At 49.9% G+C, this 19,280-nt stretch overlaps 1 protein-coding gene across 2 annotated transcripts in view; it reads left to right on the forward strand.

The window, feature by feature from the left end:
* setd6 (SET domain containing 6, protein lysine methyltransferase) overlaps positions 1-19,280 on the forward strand; it is an 83,909-nt gene that overhangs the window by 33,081 nt on the left and 31,548 nt on the right. The window contains exon 1 of one of the 2 annotated variants that reach the window (XM_072518625.1): positions 17,581-17,686. The exons of the other annotated variant lie outside the window; for it this stretch is intronic. Coding sequence (XP_072374726.1) covers positions 17,660-17,686 — 27 coding nt within the window. The 5' untranslated portion in view covers positions 17,581-17,659. Of the gene's footprint in view, positions 1-17,580; positions 17,687-19,280 lie in introns of those variants that run through there. 2 annotated transcript variants of the gene reach the window in all.

A 19,280-nucleotide genomic window follows, 5' to 3' on the forward strand; every position in this document is an offset into this window, starting at 1 on the left:
TTCGAGGACATGGAGAGCCGGTTGAGGAGGAAGAACCTGCGGATTCTGGGTCTCCCGGAGGTACTGGAGGGTTCGGATGTTGGAGCATACATGGTCACGATGCTGAACACGTTGATGGGTGCGGCAGCCGTCCCGAGGCCCCTGGAGCTGGAGGGGGCCCACCGAGTCCTGGCAAGGAGGCTCAAGCCCAACGAGCCGCCGCGGGCAGTGCTGGTGCGGTTCCACCGCTTCATGGACAGGGAGTGTGCCCTAAGGTGGACAAAGAAGGAGCAGAGCAGCAGGTGGGAGAATGCAGTGGTCCGGATATACCAGAACTGGCGCCCAGAGGTGGCCAAGAAGAGGGCCGGGTACAATCGGGCTAAGGCGGCTCTGCATCAGAAGGGGGTGAAATTTGGAATGTTGCAGCCGGCGCGACTGTGGGTCACTTTCAAGGACCGCCACCACTTCTTCGAGACGCCGGAGGAGGCGTGGACCTTTATCCAGGCCGAAAAGTTGGACTCAGATTGAGGGTCGGTTACGAGGGGATTGATGTGATTGTTCTGTTTTGGGGGGGATGTTCTGTTCTGTTTAGTACTGGGGTTTATTTGGGTGCTGGGTGGGGTAGGGGCTTGGTGAGAGTGTGGTCGTCGGTGGTTGGAAGAGGGGGCCCCATTGGGGGGGGGAGAGAGGGGAGGCCCGAGGTGGGGGAGCTGGGATCAGGCCGCGAAAGGGAGCTGCGCCAGAGGGGGCGGCGCTGGCTTGGTGGAAAGTGCAGGCTTTTTCCCGCACTAGGGAAGGGAGGGGGCGGGGTCGGGGGAGTGGTGGTGCTGGAGAGGAGCGCCCGCTGATGGACAGGAGGGGGTGGGGGAGATTCTCACACTGGGGGGGGGGATCGATGGAGTGGCGGGAGTCAGCTGACTTACGGGAGTGCTATGGGGGAGCAACGCAGCTAGGTTGGGACCTAGCTGGGGGTGGGCGTGGGGGGGGGGGGGGGGCGGGGTGGGGGGGGGGGGGTGACTGGGTTGCTGCCGCATTGGCCAAAGGGGAGCTGGAGCCTGAAGAGAGAGTCGGGGCGGGGGTCTGCCGCTGGGGGGAATGGAGAGTGCGGGAGGCACGGGCACATGTCTGGCCCAGAAAGGGAGATGGCTAAACGGCGCGGGGGGGGGGGGGGCGGGAAGCCCCCTGATCCGGCTGATAACTTGGAATATGAGAGGCCTGAACGGGACGGTCAAGAGGGCCCGTGTGTTCGCGCACCTGAAGGGACTGAAGGCAGATGTGGTCATGCTCCAGGAGACGCATTAGAGGGTGGCAGACCAGGTTAGGCTGAGAAAGGGGTGGGTAGGGCAGTTTTTCCACTGGGGGTTGGACGCAAAGAATCGAGGGGTGGCGATGTTGGTGGGGAAGTGGGTGTCGTTTGAGGCGCTGAGCATCGTGGCAGACAATGGAGGTAGGTACGTGATGGTGAATGGTAAGCTGCAGGGGGTGCAGGTGGTCTTGGTGAATGTGTACGCCCCGAATTGGGACAATGCCGGATTTATGCGGCGCATGTTGGGCCGGATTCTGGACCTGGAGGCAGGGAGCTTGATAATGGTGGGGGGACTTTAATACGGTATTGGATCCAGCATTGGACCGCTCTAGGTCCAGGACAGGTAAGAGGTCGGCGGCGGCCAAGGTGTTGAGAGGGTTTATGGACAGATGGGACGAGTGGACCCATGGAGGTTTGTTAGGCCGGGGGCCAGGGAATTCTCTTTCTTTTCCCACGTCCATAAAGCCTTCTCCCGGTTTGACTTCTTCGTTTTGAGCAGGGCGCTGATCCCGAGGGTGGAGCACATGGAGTATTCGGCCATAGCCATCTCAGATCATGCCCCGCACTGGGTGGAGCTCGAGCTAGGGGAGGAGAGGGACCAGCGCCCGCTGTGGCGCCTGGAGGTGAGTTTGCTGGCGGATGAGGAGGTGAGCGGGTGGATCCGGGAGGTGCATTGAAAGATACCTAGAGGTTAACGATAATGGGGAGGTGCAGGTAGGGGTGGTCTGGAAGGCGTTGAAGGTGATTAGGGCAGAGCTAATCTCCACTAGGGCCCACAAGGAGGGGAAGGAGATGAGAGAGAGGGAGAGATTCGTGGGGGAGATTTTAAGGGTAGATAGGAGGTATGCGGAGGTCCCTGAGAAGGGACTCCTCAAGGAACGACGAAGCCTCCAGGCCGAGTTCGACCTGTTGACTACCAAGAAGGCGGAGGTGCAGTGGTGGAAGGCGCAAGGGGCGGTGTATGAATATGGGGCGAAGGCGTGCCGGATGCGAGGGAGATTGGGGGAGTTAGGGATAAAGGGGGGAACATGGTGCGGAGTGCAGTGGGAATAAATGGGGTATTTAAAGGCTTCTATGAGGGGCTGTATAGGTCGAGGAGGCGGGGATGACTCGTTTTCTGGACCGGCTGAGGTTCCCGAGGGTAGAGGAGGGGCAGGTGGCGGGGCTTGGGGCACCGGTAGGGCTGGAGGAGCTGACTAAGGGGCTGGGGAATATGCAGGCGGGGAAGGCACCTGGGCCAGATGGGTTCCCGGTGTTATTTTACAGGAAGTATATGGACCTGCTGGGCCTTCTACTAGTGAGGACTTTCAATGAGGCGAGGGGGGCGGGGGGTCCTACCCCGACGTGGATCTCACTGATCATGAAGCGGGACAAGAACCCTTTACAATGGGGTCGTTTAGGCCAATCTCGCTCCTCAACGTAGATGTGAAGCTGTTAGCGAAGGTGTTGGCTACCAGAATTGAGGACTGTGTTCCGGGGGTGATTCACGAGGACGGGTTTTGTGAAGGGAAGGCAGCTAAACACCAATGTGCGGAGGCTCCTAAATGTAATCATGATGCCTGCAGTGGAGGGGAAGTGGAGATAGTGGCGGCTATGGATGCGGAGAAGGCCTTCGATAGGGTGGAGTGGGGGTACCTGTGGGGGGTGTTGAGGAGGTTCTGGTTCGGGGAGGGGTTCGTTAGTTGGGTTAGGTTACTGTATGAAGCCCCGGTGGCGAGTGTGGCCACAAATCGGAGGAGGTCGGAATACTTTCGGCTGTACCGGGGTACGAGCCAGGGGTGCCCCCTATCCCCCCATGCTATTTACGTTGGCAATTGAGCCTTTGGCGATGGCTTTGAGGGAGTCCAGGAACTGGAGGGGCTGGTGCGGGGGGGGGGGGGGGGGGGGGGGGGGGGGGTGGGGGGGTGGAACACCGGGTATCACTGAATGCAGACGACCTGTTACTGTATGTGGCGGACCCAGTGGGGGGGATGTCGGAGGTGATGCGGATCCTCAGGGAATTTGGAGACTTTTACGGGTATAAGCTCAACATGGAGAAGAGTGAGTTATTCGTGAAACACCCAGGGTCCAAGGAAGGGGGATAGACGAGCTTCCGCTGAAGAGGGCGGAAAGGAGTTTTCGGTACCTAGGGATCCAGGTGGCCAGGAGCTGGGGGGGCCCTACACAAGCTCAACTTGACGAGGCTGGTGGAGCAGATGGAGGAGGATTTTAAAAGGTGGGATATGCTGCCACTCTCCCTGGCGGGTATGGTACAGTTGGTGAAGATGACGGTGCTCCCGAGGTGCCTTTTTATATTCCAGTGCCTCCCCATCCTGATCCCTAAGGCCTTTTTTAAGCAGGTCAGCAGGAGCATCATGGGGTTTGTAAGGGTGAAAAAGACCCCGAGGGTGGGAAGGGTGTTTCTGGAGCGGAGCAGGGACAGAGGAGGGCTAGCGTTGCCTAATCTGTGTGGGTACTACTGTGGCGATGATACGCAAGTGGGTAATGGAGGGGGAGGGGGCGGTGTAGAAGAGGCTGGAGATGGCGTCCTGTGTGGGCACGAGCCTGAGAGCGCTGGTGACGGCACCGCTGCCGCTCCCGCCGACAAGGTACACCACGAGTCCAGTGGTGGCGGCGACCCTCAAAATCTGGGGGCAGTGGAGACGCCACAGGGGGGAGGCAGAGGCTTCAGTGTGGTCCCTGTTCTGAGAGAACCATCGGTTTGTCCCGGGGAGAATGGATGGGGGGTTCCTGAGCTGGCGCAGGGCAGGTATTAGAAGGATAGGGGACCTGTTTATAGATAGGATGTTTGCGAGCCTTGGGGTGTTGGAGGAAAAATTCAGGCTCCCCCTGGAAAGCCTTCAGGTACATGCAGGTAAGGGCATCTGTAAGACGGCAGGTGAGGGAATTCCCGCTGCTGCCAGCACGTAGGATCCAGGATAGGGTGCTCCCGGGGGTGTGGGTTGGAGAAGGCAAGGTCTCGGCGGTCTACCAGGAGATGCAGGAGGAGGAGGACGTCTCGGTGGAGGAGCTGAAAGGTAAATGGGAGAGGAGGAGCTGGGAGAGGAGATAGACGAGGGTACATGGGCGGATGCCCTGGGTAGGGTAAATTCTTCCTCCTCTTGCGCCAGGCTTAGCCTGATACAATTTAAGGTTCTGCACAGGGTGCACATGCCTGGGGCAAGGCTGAGTCGGTTTTTTGGAGTAGAGGACAGGTGTGTGAGGTGTTCGGGGAGCCCAGCAAATCACGCCCACATGTTCTGGGCGTGCCCAGCGCTGGATGGGTTCTGGAGGGGCATCACAAGGGCGGTGTCTAAGGTGGTAAACACCCGGGTGAAGCCGAGTTGAGGGCTCACACTATTTGGGGTATTGGATGAGTCGGGAGTGCAGGAGGCGAAAGAGGCCGGTATTCTGGCCTTTGCGTCCCTGGTAGCCCAGTGGAGGATTCTGCTACACTGGAAGGATGCGAGGCCCCCAAGTGTGGAAGCCTGGATCAGCGACATGGCAGGGTTCATTAAATTGGAGAGGGTAAAATTTGCCTTAAGAGGATCTGTGCAACCGTTCCTAGACTTTATAGCGGAGCGTTAGGAGGTGGACAGCAGCAGCAGAAACCCAGGAGGGGGGGGTTACTTTGTGTTTACTACTGTGTTTATTATCGTTTAATGGGGGGCTTGTATATTGGGGGAATACGTGACATAGCTATAAGATGTTTATTTATGTGTTCTTTGTTTTTTCTTATTTCTGTAAGGGGGGAAAGGGTTTGTTGAAAATATGGAAAAATTTGAATAAAAATATATATATTTTTTAAAAAGAGCGTCTGTCTGGTAGCGTGCGTTGACCTTGGACTTACTTGTTCTGATGCAGCTTTGGCAGGTCTCTCCTTGGTGAGAGCTGGAGCCAAGAGAGCGATTCTTATACCCAAAAGGGACTTCGCGCGCTTTTGGGCGGGCCTTGAACTTGGCCCCAATTAATTAGGCCGTTCCCCAATCGTTCCTGTCGATTTCCTCCAATAAAGGGGTTGATGCCCTGGTGGCTGGGCGTGTCCTAGGTGGCCGTTGGCCTGCTTTGTTCTGGTCTCCTCTGGCGCCGGGGTGTCTGCCTTGGTATCGTTTACTTAAATGTTACTCTTTTGTCCCCGGGATGGCTCATTAGTATGGAAATGGTTTGCAGTATCGGTCTTGTCTGGGAGCTACGGCTCCAATCAACAGACAAACCCTGCACCTGCTTGCTTTCTCAGTATTGCCCATTTTCCCTGCAATCTTTGCAAAGTGTCCATTTTGTAATCAGGAAGTGGCCATCTCAGATGGCTACAGCATCCACAGTACTGTAGTATAGTGGTAAGCACTATGGCTTCACAGCACCAGGGTCCCATGTTCGATTCCGGCTTTGAGGTCCTTGCCCTGTGCCGTCTCCTGATGGACTGCCGAGGAAGTGTCGTGTTTCTTGTTTTGTACTATGTATTAATTGGTCCGTTGCTCTGTCTATCATTATGTATGTGTGTATGTGCTGTGATGTTCACTGGAATGGCAGCACGGTAGCATTGTGGATAGCACAATTGCTTCACATCTCCAGGGTCCCATGTTCGATTCCAGTTTGGGTCACTGTCTGTGCGGAGTCTGCACATCCTCCCCGTGTATGCGTGGGTTTCCTCCGGGTGCTCCGGTTTCCTCCCACAGTCCAAAGATGTGCAGGTTAGATGGATTGGCCTTGATAAATTGCCCTTAGTGTCCAAAAAGATTAGGAGAAGTTATTGGGTTAGGAGAATAGAGTGGAAGCAAGGGCTTAAGTGGGCCGGTGTAGACTCGATGGGCCGAATGGCCTCCTCCTGCACTGTATGTTCTACGTTCTTGTATGTGAAAAAGGAGGCGAATAAAAATATTTTTTAAGAAAGGAACTCTCACAAAGGTCTGCACAGCTATGCAAGTAACCTGCTTTGTTAACTTTGTTTATATGTAGCATTTGAACTGTATTGGGTTGCTTAATTGGAATTAGTAGCAGGGATAGATAGTACATTCAAGTTTTTTCCCTCTGTTTAAGAACTGTTTAACTGATAATTGTAAAGCTATATCTTTCGTATTACTGTGGCTAATTCTGTGTTTAAATTAGTTGGTTTTAACATAAAAGACATCTATTGGTCAGAGTCATCACTCCTGGGATAAAGTATGCTTTCCTCGCAGTTTTATAAATAAAAAAAATTTGGGGGTTCTTGTCCAGCATCCTAACAACAGTTGAGGTCTGGTTCGGTATCCTAAAAAAATGTAAGTCATGTTACGATCCCAGCTGATGTTACTACAGGTCTCAGATGGAGCCCTGGCTCAATAGATGGTAACTTTACTTTTTTGATTGGAGACGTGGATGAACAGAGTCACAGGACTGCCAATTTACTTTTAACAAAAGAAGAAAAATTTAATAAATGTGAAAAGATTGACTATAATAAACTACGAATTCACCCCAGTGATATCATCACAGATTTAAGGATAACACAAGTTACAAAATATATCTTGTATTGTAATGCTCTTGGAAATTACACAGTCCATGTAAACCAACTGTAGTCAGACACACCACACTCTTAAAACCAAGTGACAGATGTTACCCGATATAATTTCTGTGGATTTTCATCAAATTCCACCAGTTACTTGTCACATTGTGAGGCGACTGGTCTCACTAGAACTCTGGCTTCCATACAACTGTATCCAAACAGCATTCTCAAAGAAATCCACCTTAGGATATATTCTTCCAAACAATGTTTTCCCTTAAGTGCCTACACCAAGGATCCTGTTCCAGGTTTTCAATCTCCCCTTTCAATATTCCTCTGCCATGGATAGCCATGTGCATTCAATGTTCCACACAATCTCTCAAGTACCCAGCCACACCAACACCACCGCTTCACATGCCATGTTAAGATGTCACCAAACATTTGATTTACATCTGGGGCTGGATTCCCCGATTTGGAGACTATGTCCCCATGCCGGCGTGGGAACGGTGGCGTCACAGCCAGGAAAACTGGCGTAAAATGGCCACCGAATCCCCGTTTTGCTGGGGGCTAGCAGGGAGGCAGCGTAGAGCACTTGGCTCTAGCTAGGAGAATTGCCGGGTCCGTGGCCACGGCGCGCTTCATGGTGGATGCCGCTCGCGGACCCAGCCCGCAAAATAGTCACCCCCTTCGGCCAGCTCGCACGCCCCGGGCCGCTCCACCACAGTGACCACGCCCCGAACAATGTCCCCCCTGCCCACTGATCGACCCTCCCCCGACTGGCGGCGCTGGACTGAGTCCGCAGCCGCCATGCTGACTTTCCATGAAACCGTGAGAGACCCACGCCGTCGGGAACTCAGCCGGTTGGGGACGGAGCATCGGGGGGCGGGCCTCAGGCAATGGCATGCCTGTGAGTACGCCGCTTCGGAGGAGGTGGAGCATTGCGGAAGTGGCACCGCCCCCAATTCTGTCAAGAATTTGGATTCTCCGGCCCGTCGCTGAACACGATTTCGCCGTCAGCGACCAGAGAATCCAACCCCTGATGTCTGGTTTCACACTTTAAATCTGGTTCTTGCAGCTGTCGCTTTAACTCTCTGTTTTTTACTTTGATTTCATCCAACAGGACCTTGTTCAACTTCTTGTTCTTTATTCCTTTAAGTTAACTGTCTTCCTGAGATTTTTTAAATATAAATTTAGAGTACCCAATTCTTTTTTTTTTCCAATTAAGGGGCAATTTAGTGTGCCCAATTCACCTACCCTGCACATCTTTGGGTTGTGGGGGTGAAACCCACGCAGACATTGGGAGAATATGCAAACTCCACACAGACAGTGACCCGGGGCCGGGATCAAACCTGGGTCCTCAGCGCCGTGAGGCAACTCTTCCTGAGATATTCTTTTTGTTCCAACTCTCTGGTTCTTGGACTTTCTTGTTTTTTGGGAAGTCTGCCTTTTGCAGCTCCCTGGCCTTGTTAACCTGCTTCTGGGTCCAGCTTAAAACTAAAGTCAAAAACTCTTTCTAACCTAAGGTGACCTCTAGTTGCTAAGCCTAGTCTTTCTTTAAACTCAGTTTGTTTTCATGTTGCAAATCCTTTAATAACCATAGAAATTAAATCAAAACCCTTCGACATGTAGACACCTTTGTTTAACATGAGCTGAGATTTAAACCTTTTTTTACATAGAAACACAAAATTAAACTTACTTAAAGCAATACCTTGGACGGGACTCTCTGATCCTGGGGCTAATTGTAGACGCTGTCGTAAACGCCGCAGCGTTTTATGCCGGCGTCAACAGGCCCCTAGGAGCAGCGATCCTGTGCCGCACAGGGGGCCAGCATGGCACTGGCGAGCCTCTCGCTGCTCCAGCTGCCGATACCGGCGTCAGAGCGGGCGCCGCGGGTCCGCGCATGTGCATGGGTTGCCTTCTCCACGCCGGCACCGATGCAACATGGGCCCGGCGTGGAGGAACTTAGGCCCCCACCAGGAAAGCCTGCCCATCGATCGGTAGGCCCCGATCGCGGGCCAGGCCACCATGGAGGCACCCCCCAGGGTCGGATCCCCCCTCCGCCCCACGAGGCCGCCCCCCGGCAACAGGAACGCCGAGGTCCCGCCGGATAGGACCACACGTGAACGCGCCGGTAGGACTCAGCCTATCTCGGCAGGCATTCGGCCCATCGCGCACGGAGAATTGCCGGGGGGGCTGGCGCAGCGCCGGCGCCAATGGCAATAATTCTCTGGTCACCGGAGAATCGGTGGTCCGGCGTTGGGGCGGTGTCATAGAATCATAGAATTTACAGTGCAGAAGGAGGCCATTCGGCCCATCGGGTCTGCACCGGCTCTTGGAAAGAGCACCCTACCCAAGGTCAACACCTCCACCCTATCCCCACAACCCAAAAACCCCACCCAACACTAAGGCCAATTTTGGACACTTAAGGGCAATTTAGCATGGCCAATCCACCTAACCTGCACATCTTTGGACTGTGGGAGGAAACTGGAGCATCCGGAGGAAACCCACGCACACACGGGGAGGATGTGCAGACTCCGCACAGACAGTGACCCAAGCCGGAATCGAACCTGGGACCCTGGAGCGTGAATCGCGCCCCCCCCTTCCCGGCGATTATCCGGCCTGGCGCGGGGTCGGAAAATCCCACCCCTTGTTTCTAATACCCACAACTGCAAAAATAGATTACTTAAAACTACTTCTGTTTTTTGATAGTAAGAGGATCATGTAATGTGCTCTCTTGAATGTTGCTTCTTCGAATGTTATTGACTATCCTGATGCACACTCAATTCTGTTCTCGGTGTACATTATAGGTATTTATCATGACCTGCCGTTGGGTCATTACAACCAAGTGTAATTTTTAATGGCCTCCATATAATGGCTGTCAGGTTTGGGTTACAGTTTCATTAATTGTAGCCTGCCTGCAGTGGTAAGTTGTTAGGGCATATATGGCTGAACCTTCCTCTTCTATTAATTCCCAGTCTTCGCATACGTTTGCACTTGGTACGCTTGAAATGTCCGCTAGAAGGCAACGAGTCTGCAATGTTATTGGTGTGTGCCTACCCCATAATGCCAGTCTTTTACACATGAGGATACCAGTTTGCACCTGAGGATCTGGCTAATGCAGCTTGATGGAACTCCTGAGCTAGGTCTTATAAAGGCAATTGACATGGATCTCATAACATGGCTGTGCCATCAGGGTTTTCAACTTCCTCATACGTATCACAGTCTGATAGATTGAAAATCTGGAGGAGACATGGGATGAGAGCCAATGTTCCCTGAGTGCTCTTCAGTATTTACATGGGTACTAAGTTATCATTAAGTGCTGTGTGAATACTGACTGGGCCACTACTCTCCCAGGTGCGAAGGCAGTACCTGACGTGAACTTGGGAGGCTTCCAGTGAAGGCAGAGACCCGAGTGCTTGTCAATGATCAGACGATAGTCCAGCTGAAGGTTCTCTATGCATACCAAGGTAACCTGGCTCACAAGTTCACTTCCATGCTGTGGAGTCCCAGATCACAGCGTCCTGAAGAGTGATCTTATCCTGGAGGCTCAGTATCAAGATGAGGCCTCACCATTAATGATGCATGAGAGATGGCTTTGGAGAGAAGCCTTTGTCCAGATTTAGATCTGTGTTCAGACGGTAAAGCGATAACCAGTGACTGAAGATTTTCCTCCTTCAGCTGTCTTGCCACACTCCTGGCATACTGCCATACACATATTGATGTTTTCAGAGGTGTTCTTGCCACTTAAAGGCTGTCGTGGCCCATTAAATGCAATGGATGAAAGGACTGCACCATATCTACTGGCTTTAGTTTGAGCGATTACAGACTGGTCACATGCTCCATAGGATTTCCCTTTTAAGGACGATGCCATTGTTACGCACAAATGTTACTATTCACTCTGAGATTGACATGAAGGTCTTAATGTCTACCTTGCATCAAAGGGAGTGGAGATATGCACTTGTATCAGCTAGTCTCAACCTGAATCATGCTGGAACCTTGTTGCTGTCAAGGGGTCTCACGGGCATATCTTCCGCATTGTGCCCATGCAATGGCCTCTTTCCGTGGGTCATCAGAATCTTCACCAAGGATCCGGATTTGATCTCGGCCCGGGTCACTGGCCGTGTGGAGTTTGCACACTCTCCCCATGCCTGCATGGTTCTCATCCCCACAATCCCAAAAGATGTGCAAGGTAGATGGATTGGCCACGCTAAATTGCCCCTTAATTGGAAAAAAGATAATTGGGTACTCTAAATTGAAAAAAAGATTCCTCACCCACTTCGAATTCATCCCTTCCGCTTGGTCCACTCCTCCGTGATCAAGGAGATGTGTATTTCCTCCATGTCTGCATGTGGCAACTCATACAACCACCCCCCCCCCCCCCCCCCCACCCCAGCACAGCGCTAGGGTGTGCAGTGCGGAACAAACAACGATAATGTGGGACAACATCTGTGGAGACTGCTGCCTGATTGGTCCAAACATCCAAAATGCATCTTCAACATGCCAATGGTCTTCTCTATTAGGGAATGTGTTGCCGAATGTGCCACATTGTACATCTCCTCAGATGCATTGTGGCTGTGCTGAGGGCTCTTGAAGATCTGTGGCACCTGGGAGTAAATCTTAGTGGCTGCTAACAGGGAGCTCTTAAGACCACATGAGTGCAGTTGATGGCGCTCTGCACTTGTGGTAAGCCAGAGATTAGTGTATATCTCACTGCTCTGGTAGCCTGGCTTGCTTCATCCATGATGAACTAGACATAATTTTGAGCCTCCCTGGTGCATTTATGAGTGGATGATTGTGAGATTTTGCAGAGCTCCCTTGTGGAGCCTTATAATGATCTGCTGGCAAAAAAGCTGAGTTCTGCAGTTACCTTCAGCGCATCTGGCATTGGATGGCCTCCTAGTCTGTGTGAAGTGATATCTTCATGGAGAATGTGGCAGATATGCTCCACCACAACCCTTGACAAATGAGGGCAACTGCTGCACTGTCTGATGCTCATGTCTATGTATGATAGGCATGATCTGTAGACACTTGGTTCCGTAAAACATCTCCATGGATTTTGTCCTCCCTTGTCAGCATCTCGGTCTTCCTGCTGGCTCTTGTTTATCAGGGCGACGGCCTTCCCTGAGCTGTGCCAAATGGCGATGGGTCCTTCCCTTCACTCGCATCAAACATATCAAGAAAGCAACATTGCCTACATCCTGCAATCTGAACTTCTCCTTATATTTCTGGACAAATAGAATAAAGACATGATTGCACCTTACCCTGTAACACATTTCCTCCATCGCCAAACCAGGAAGCCAGTGTGAAGCCCTCGGTCTGTCATTATTCCAGACTTGGCATCCCTGGGCAGGTCTCCTCACCAGCTCACCTCCATGGCCCCCTATGATCCGATTGCAGGGTCAGCAGGCTGGACTCAATCCTGCCGCCTGCCTCCCCAGAGCGAATATAACAAGACCCATTAAACCAAGGTGGGTCTGGTGTAGCCACCTAAAATGGCTGGTTCCCGAGTAAAATGGTCAAACCCCGATCTAAAATGGCGAACGAAAGAGGCTGATGGGAAAATCAGCCAACAGGACTCAAACGGACGGCTGCAGGCAAAACAGTGTATTCGGCTCGGAGGAAGTTGGCCCAGCCCGATACCTGCAACCATTAACAGCACAAAAACCCAGCCATCTGCAAACTAAGCAGCCATCCCCGGGAACAATTGCTACACATTAGCAACATAAAGCCGATCCAGACTTTTCGGCGCCAGCAGTGGCTGAGACAAAGAAAGGTGGACGACCACCCCCCGATCAAGGAATCGCCCCATTATTGGAGCATATCGAACCAAGTGATTGGGACCAAGTCCAATCACCTGGAACCAGGTTCAAGGTCCGCCCCGAGAGGCGGGAATCCCCTGGGGACTACAAAAATAGGGGCCAAGTTCAGATCGACCCTTCTTCTCCTACTCGCAACCTTCGAGACCCTTCGACGAAGAAACAAGTAAGTGTTACTCCAGCGATCGCTACCAGATAGTTGCTCCAGACTATCGACTCGTACCAGCCTTTTTGAATCCCGCAGGCCAGACCCAATTCGATAGACCAGTTGTTTCCCTGACCTGGTGGGCCATCACCAAAGTTAAGTATTGGCCTTTAGTGGTAGGTAATAGTCTAGAAGAAGGATTATTGTATAAGTATTTATTGCTGTATATAATAAATGATCGTTGATTTAACTTTTACTAAGCGGTGTGCTGCATTATTAATCATTACTTGAGCTTGAACCACGTGGCGGTATCAGAGATACCTGGCGACTCGTGAACAAAGGTGACAGAATTAGAGCTAATAAAACTAAGGCAACACTCTTAAGAGGGAAATTTCCCTGCTCCAGCTACCTGCCTAGAGCAAAAGGGTGATTTAATTGAAGTTTCAAGACAAAGAATTTGATAGGGTAGATAGAAACTATTTCTTCTGGTGGAAACTTCATAATGGGATAAATTTACCTTGAAATTAGAGCTTGGCTCTTCATGGATAATGTCAGGAAGCATCACACAGAGCATAGTGAAAATCTGGAACACTCACCCCAAAAACTTACTGAATGGGGGTTAATTAAAAATAAATAGGGGTGGCACAGTGGTTAGCACTGCTGCCTATGGCGCTGAGGACCCGGGTTCAATCCCGGCACCGGGTCACTGTCTGTGTGGAGTTTGAACATTATCCCTGTGTCTGCGTGGGTTTCACCCCCACAACCCAAAGATGTGCAGGTTAGGCGGATTGGCCATGGTAAATTGCCCCTTAATTGGAAAAAAATAACTGGGTACTCTAAATTTGAAAAAATAAATAAAGTAAAACTGAGATACATATATTTTTGCGAAGCAAAGATGTTACGGGGCAATGGACAAAGGTGGGAGTTTGGAGTTAAGATAAAGCTCAGTCACAATCAAATTCAATGGTAGAATCGGCTAGGGAGACGGAAGGGACCTCCTCCTGTTCCTTTGTTTCCAACCTGGAGCTCCAGGACATGGATCCTCTCCAGCAGTGAACGAAACTCTTCCTTCATCAATCCTGATGCATCTGTGATCTCCTACTGTCCCTGGTGAAGTGTCATAAACATCTCTTGAAGAACAAGTGTTGAGCTGAGTGGTTCCTCACTGGACATGAGCCTGTACCAGGTCAGGTTCCTGGAGGAAGATCAGAGTTTGGTGTCTTATTGATTGGCACGCAACAATAGATGTTTCCCTGCTGCCCGGTTACATTGCAATGATGCCACAATGCTCATGGAAACGGCATTCTTTTATGACATCACTGATACTGCTTTGACACAAGCAGATTTTTAAAAAAAAAGTATTTTTATTTCAATTTTTCAACATTTTACAAAAAACACAAACCCACCATATTAAACCCCCACCAATAAGAACCCCCCCCCCCCCTCCCCACCCCCCTTAACAGTCGACGGTAACCAACTCTCCAAAATGCAAAATTAATACACTCCAACTCTTGTGAAATCCATCACTCGCCGGGCAAATTTCACCTTCTCCAGGGCAAAGAACTCCAATAGGACCCCCATCGTGCCAAGGCACAGGATGGAGAAGCTGACCTCCACCTCAACAGGATCCACCTGCGAACAGTGAGTTGAAGGCCAAAACATCTGCCCCCACACTCATCTGCAATTCCGGCCGGTCCAACACCTCAAATATGGTTTCCAGGGGACCGAGCTCCACCTCTACGCCAAGATGGTGTTAAAAACTGACCTCCAGAAGCTTTCCAATTTCGGGCAGGACCAGAACATATGTTCATGAATAATAGGGCCCATCACACACCGCTCACAAATGTCCTCTACCTCCTCGAACAGCCGGCTCATCCTTGACTTCATCAGGTGTGTTCTGTACACCACCTTCAACTGGATCAGCCCAGCCTCGCACACAAGGTCGAGGCATTCACCCGCCGCAACACCTCGCATCACAATCCCTCCTCCAACGCCGCCCCCAATCCCTCTTCCCACTTAGCCTTAACCCCCTTTCCTCCTCCGAAATGCTCACATAAATCGCCACGATGACCCCGCTCTTCAACCCTGCCCGCTGACAGCACCTCCTCCAGCAACGAGGAGGCAGGCGCTTTCGGGAAGGTCAGAAAGACCTCCTCGCAAAGTTCCGCACCTGCATGTACCGGAATCTCCCGTGCCAGCCCAAAATTCTCATTCAACTCCTCCAAGCTCGCAAACCATTCTCCCAGGACCAGCTCCTTTGTCTCTTTGATCCCCTTCTCCTCCCTTCCCCTGAACCTCACGTCCATCTTCCCCGGCTCAAATTTGTGATTCCCCCTAATCGGCATCACCCTCAACCCCACTCCCAACATAAAATGCTGTTAAACAGCCTCCAAATCTTCAATAAAGCTCCTGGTTCCTGGTACTCTCCAGGCTCTTTGGTAGTTGCTTAAGCTGGGAACATCTTTGAATGCTGAGATTAGATAAGCATATGGCAAAGATGGAGTAGTTTTAACGGGTGGTTTACTTTGTTAATAGATGTGGCTGAGTAGACTAACACATCAGAATTTTTTGATTGTGTCCAGAACATTTTTCTGCAACAGTATGTATACAACCAACAAGTGGACATGTCATATTAGATTTAGTTAATAACCAAACAGTATGGGAGCATCTGTCTAATGGGTGGTGATCATGATATAATTGTTTTGGACATAGTTTTTGAGAGGGGAAAATGTGAAACAGCAATGAAGTTTCGAGATTTAGGGAAGGCTGACTTTGATAGGATTACAGTAAGAAGTCTTACAACACCAGGTTAAAGTCCAACAGGTTTGTTTCGATGTCACTAGCTTTCGGAGCGCTGCTCCTTCTTCAGGTGAATGAAGAGGTATGTTCCAGAAACATATATATAGACAGATTCAAAGATGCCAGACAATGCTTGGAATGCGAGCATTAGCAGGTGATTACATCTTTACAGATCCAGAGATGGGGTAACCCCAGGTTAAAGAGGTGTGAATTGTGTCAAGCCAGGACAGTTGGTAGGATTTCGCAGGCCAGATGGTGGGGGATGAATGTAATGCGACATGAATCCCAGGTCCCGGTTGAGGCCATACTCATGTGTGCAGAACTTGGCTATAAGCTTCTGCTCGGCGATTCTGCGTTGTCGCGCGTCCTGAAGGCCGCCTTGGAGAACGCTTACCCGGAGATCAGACGCTGAATGCCCTTGACTGCTTAGTTGTGTAGACGTTTGGAGAGACTTCTTTCCAAGACCAGTTACAGAATGGAACAATACTCACTGCCAGATTCAGTACATTTTTGCTTAACCTAGCAGTATTTGGCAAAACTGCTGTTAAACTTAAAATCCTTCTGTCATGTCAGACTGAAATCCTATGGCATACTGCAAAACTGCACAGACCTGGCTACTCCCATTAATTACATTTCATATCCCACTAAGATATGAAATGACCTGCTGTTCAACTTAAACTCCTAAAACAGACTGCAAAGCTACAGGCAGACTTAGTGCCTCCAATTAATTACATTGCCTGCACCCCACGAGGTTTCATGAACCTGCTTAGCTAGGACTAAACAAGACTCCCTCATAAATTATCTACACTCCAGGGAATCTCCAGCAATCAAAACACAATTCCATTTGCCCTTTATCCATAACCACTTAAGTGGCTTGAATCAATCATTACCTCACCTTTTCCGACTCTTTAATTACAGCTTTAGACACAGTGCCTGTATATATTTAAACCAGGGTTTTCAAAAACATTACTGCTACAAATGTAAAATATAATATATAACAATTTTTACATTCATCATACTGATGAGGGTGTCAAAGCAAATAGTAAGAGTTACAAAAAGGATGTAACTTGCAAGTGAAACCAAAATCAACACAAAAATGTTCTCAATTATATTGGAAAAAAAGTGGTCCGAAGCAAACTGATAATATTTATCCTGTCAATGAAAATAAGGAAATGGTTGACAGGATGAATAATGACTTTGCATCAGTATTTTTATTGAGGAAGCGGTTAGCATGCCAAACCTTCCAAGGAAACTATTTATTGAATCAGGATCAGGAACTCAATAAAATTATTGTAAGCAGTATAACAGTAATGGAGAAATTATAATAATAATCTTTGTTGCCACAAGTAGGTTTACATTAACTCTGCAATGAAGTTACTGTGAAAAGCCCCTAGTCGCCACATTCCGGCACCTGTTCAGGTACACAGAGGGAGAATGGGGGTTGTCATTGTGGGTGTACCTGTGGAATAAATTGCTGGCTTGTGTGATGGAAGCTGATTTATTGTATTCCTTTAAGCAAGAGCTGGACTTGTGTTTGAATGGGGCAGAGGTCACCTCTTACAAGAGGGAAGGTATCTTGTGACAATCACTGCCAATGCAGCTGTAGGCCTTGTCTACATCAGCTAAGGAGGAAATAGGGGAATCTTTTAGATTGTTCTCCCTAGAATTGGCCTGGGTTTGCATCACCTTGGCTTTGTGGAGAATATGTGCCTCCGGAGCATTGCAACTATGGCATGGGCAGCATCTTTGTGTACACTGAGCAGAGTCTGGTCGTTGCTTCCATGAAAGTGTTCTGGGATTGAAAACTTGGGATCTAAAACAGATCATGCTGACAATATGTAACAGCTCAGAGAGAAAGATGTTGAGAAACAAAGTTAATGTTTCACTTTGATGACCTTCCACCAGAAAATGGTAAACCATTTTAAAACAAATTCAGAGCCAGGAGAAAGCTGGCGGCTGCAAAAGAGGCAAGGGACAGGTCTGTGAAGAGCTATTCAATGTGACTATGACTCCTGCCTGGTTTTTGGGCGATGGGGGGCAGCCTCTGTCGGTTTGGGGCGCGGCCCCTTTAAGGGGGTGTGGCCATTCATGCCCTTTGACTCGGAAGTGTTCCTGGGGACCGGAAGTAAGCCGGTGCCGGGGCGCTAAGAAGCTTCAGGATGGCTTCACGGGCTAAGCGACTGAAGGTGAGCAAGAAACCCGGGGCCGCCCCCGCCTCACTCACTCTGGGCCGAGCTTCCCCGAGTTTGTGTGAATCTCGCAGAGTTTGACTTTCCAGAGAGTTTGGGCAGAAATCGTCTTTAGGAGGCTGGAACTGAACATGAGAGTGACAGGGGGTCAGAGGTCGTAGGGGTCACGTTAAAGTGGGAGTGGGTCATAGGTGGGATGGGTCAGGGGCAGTGGGGTGAGTGAGCCGGGGGCGGGGGGGCTGTGGGGTCAAACTGGGGTTATCAAGGGGGTGGAGTTGTCATTGGGCAGTGAGGGCAGAAGGGAAATAGCACAGGGGTGGGTGAGGGCAGTGGGGGATGTTCAAAGAGGAACAAAGCTGTAGGGGCTGATGGAGAGGATTAGGGATATTGGGGGGGGGGGGGAATTAAATTCTGGGGAAGAAGGAAAATCATGGGAGCAGTTGAACACAAATTGCAGAAAGTAAAATGGTAATCGTAGGAGCAATATTGGGAGATGTGGCCCATCAGTCTGAGCTGCATTCAATCCCAGTGCGAGAGGGAGCAGGCTGACTAATAGATTGTTGGGATAGTCCACCATTGAGAATATTGAGTGTAGGTAGTGGTGTTGGTGAATTATATGGTTTGGTGGGGCTACACTTTAATGTTTCCAAGCCTAGTAGTGGCTGAGGGCAGAGTACGCACTGCTGTATCTGTTGTGGAAGTGAATTGCTACCTCAGGGGGATTCAGTAAGTTCCTGAGACAATGAAAGAACATAGTAAACCAGACTGTAAATGGCCAATGAGACTTTTGTTCTTAGCAATGTTGCTGCATATTGATTGGCTGTATGGAGTCTTTATGCATGTTGACTTGGGATTGTGGCAGAAGGGGGTGGGCTGGAAGGGGATAAGTACAGAGGTAATCACCTTGCAAAAAAATTAAATCAGATTTATCAGGCAAGACCCACCCTTCTCAATTGCAGCTGCCTCTCTGATCATCTGAAATTTTTCAAGGCATTCAGTCACTATCCTTAATTATAGACTCAATAATTTCCCACCACAGATGCCACATTAACTGGTTTATAATTCCCTCGTTTTTCTCTTTCACTTTTCTTAAACAGCAGAGTGACGATCATAATTTTCCAGTCTAGAATGGTTCGCAAATCGAGAGAATTTTCGAAAATCATAGTTGGAGGATCTATGATATTTTCATTCACTTATTTTAGATGGACTTTAATTTGGGGGAAACAATCTAGTCCTGGGTATTTGTCCCCCCTGGTGCTGTTAGTTTCTTACTAACGTTAATTTTGTTAAGTTCCTGTCCCTGATTCACGAATCGTTTCCTTCAGATGTCCAACATGCTGACTTCCTCTGTAAACACTGATGCAAAATAATTATTCATCATGTCTGCCCTTTATTTTCATTGGCACTATCACCATTATCATTTATCAAGGGGCTCACATTGCTTCAGGCCACTTTTTTCCTGATATAATTGTGAAAGTCTTTGGTGTTGATTTTGATAACCCTTGCAAGTTTATTTTCACAATCTCTTTTTGAAGCTCTTACTGTCTGCTTTGTCACCCCTTGCTGCTCCTTATATCTTTCATCAGCAACG

Source organism: Scyliorhinus torazame, chromosome 10 (assembly GCF_047496885.1).
Source record: "Scyliorhinus torazame isolate Kashiwa2021f chromosome 10, sScyTor2.1, whole genome shotgun sequence".
NCBI classification, from domain to species: Eukaryota; Metazoa; Chordata; class Chondrichthyes; order Carcharhiniformes; family Scyliorhinidae; genus Scyliorhinus; species Scyliorhinus torazame.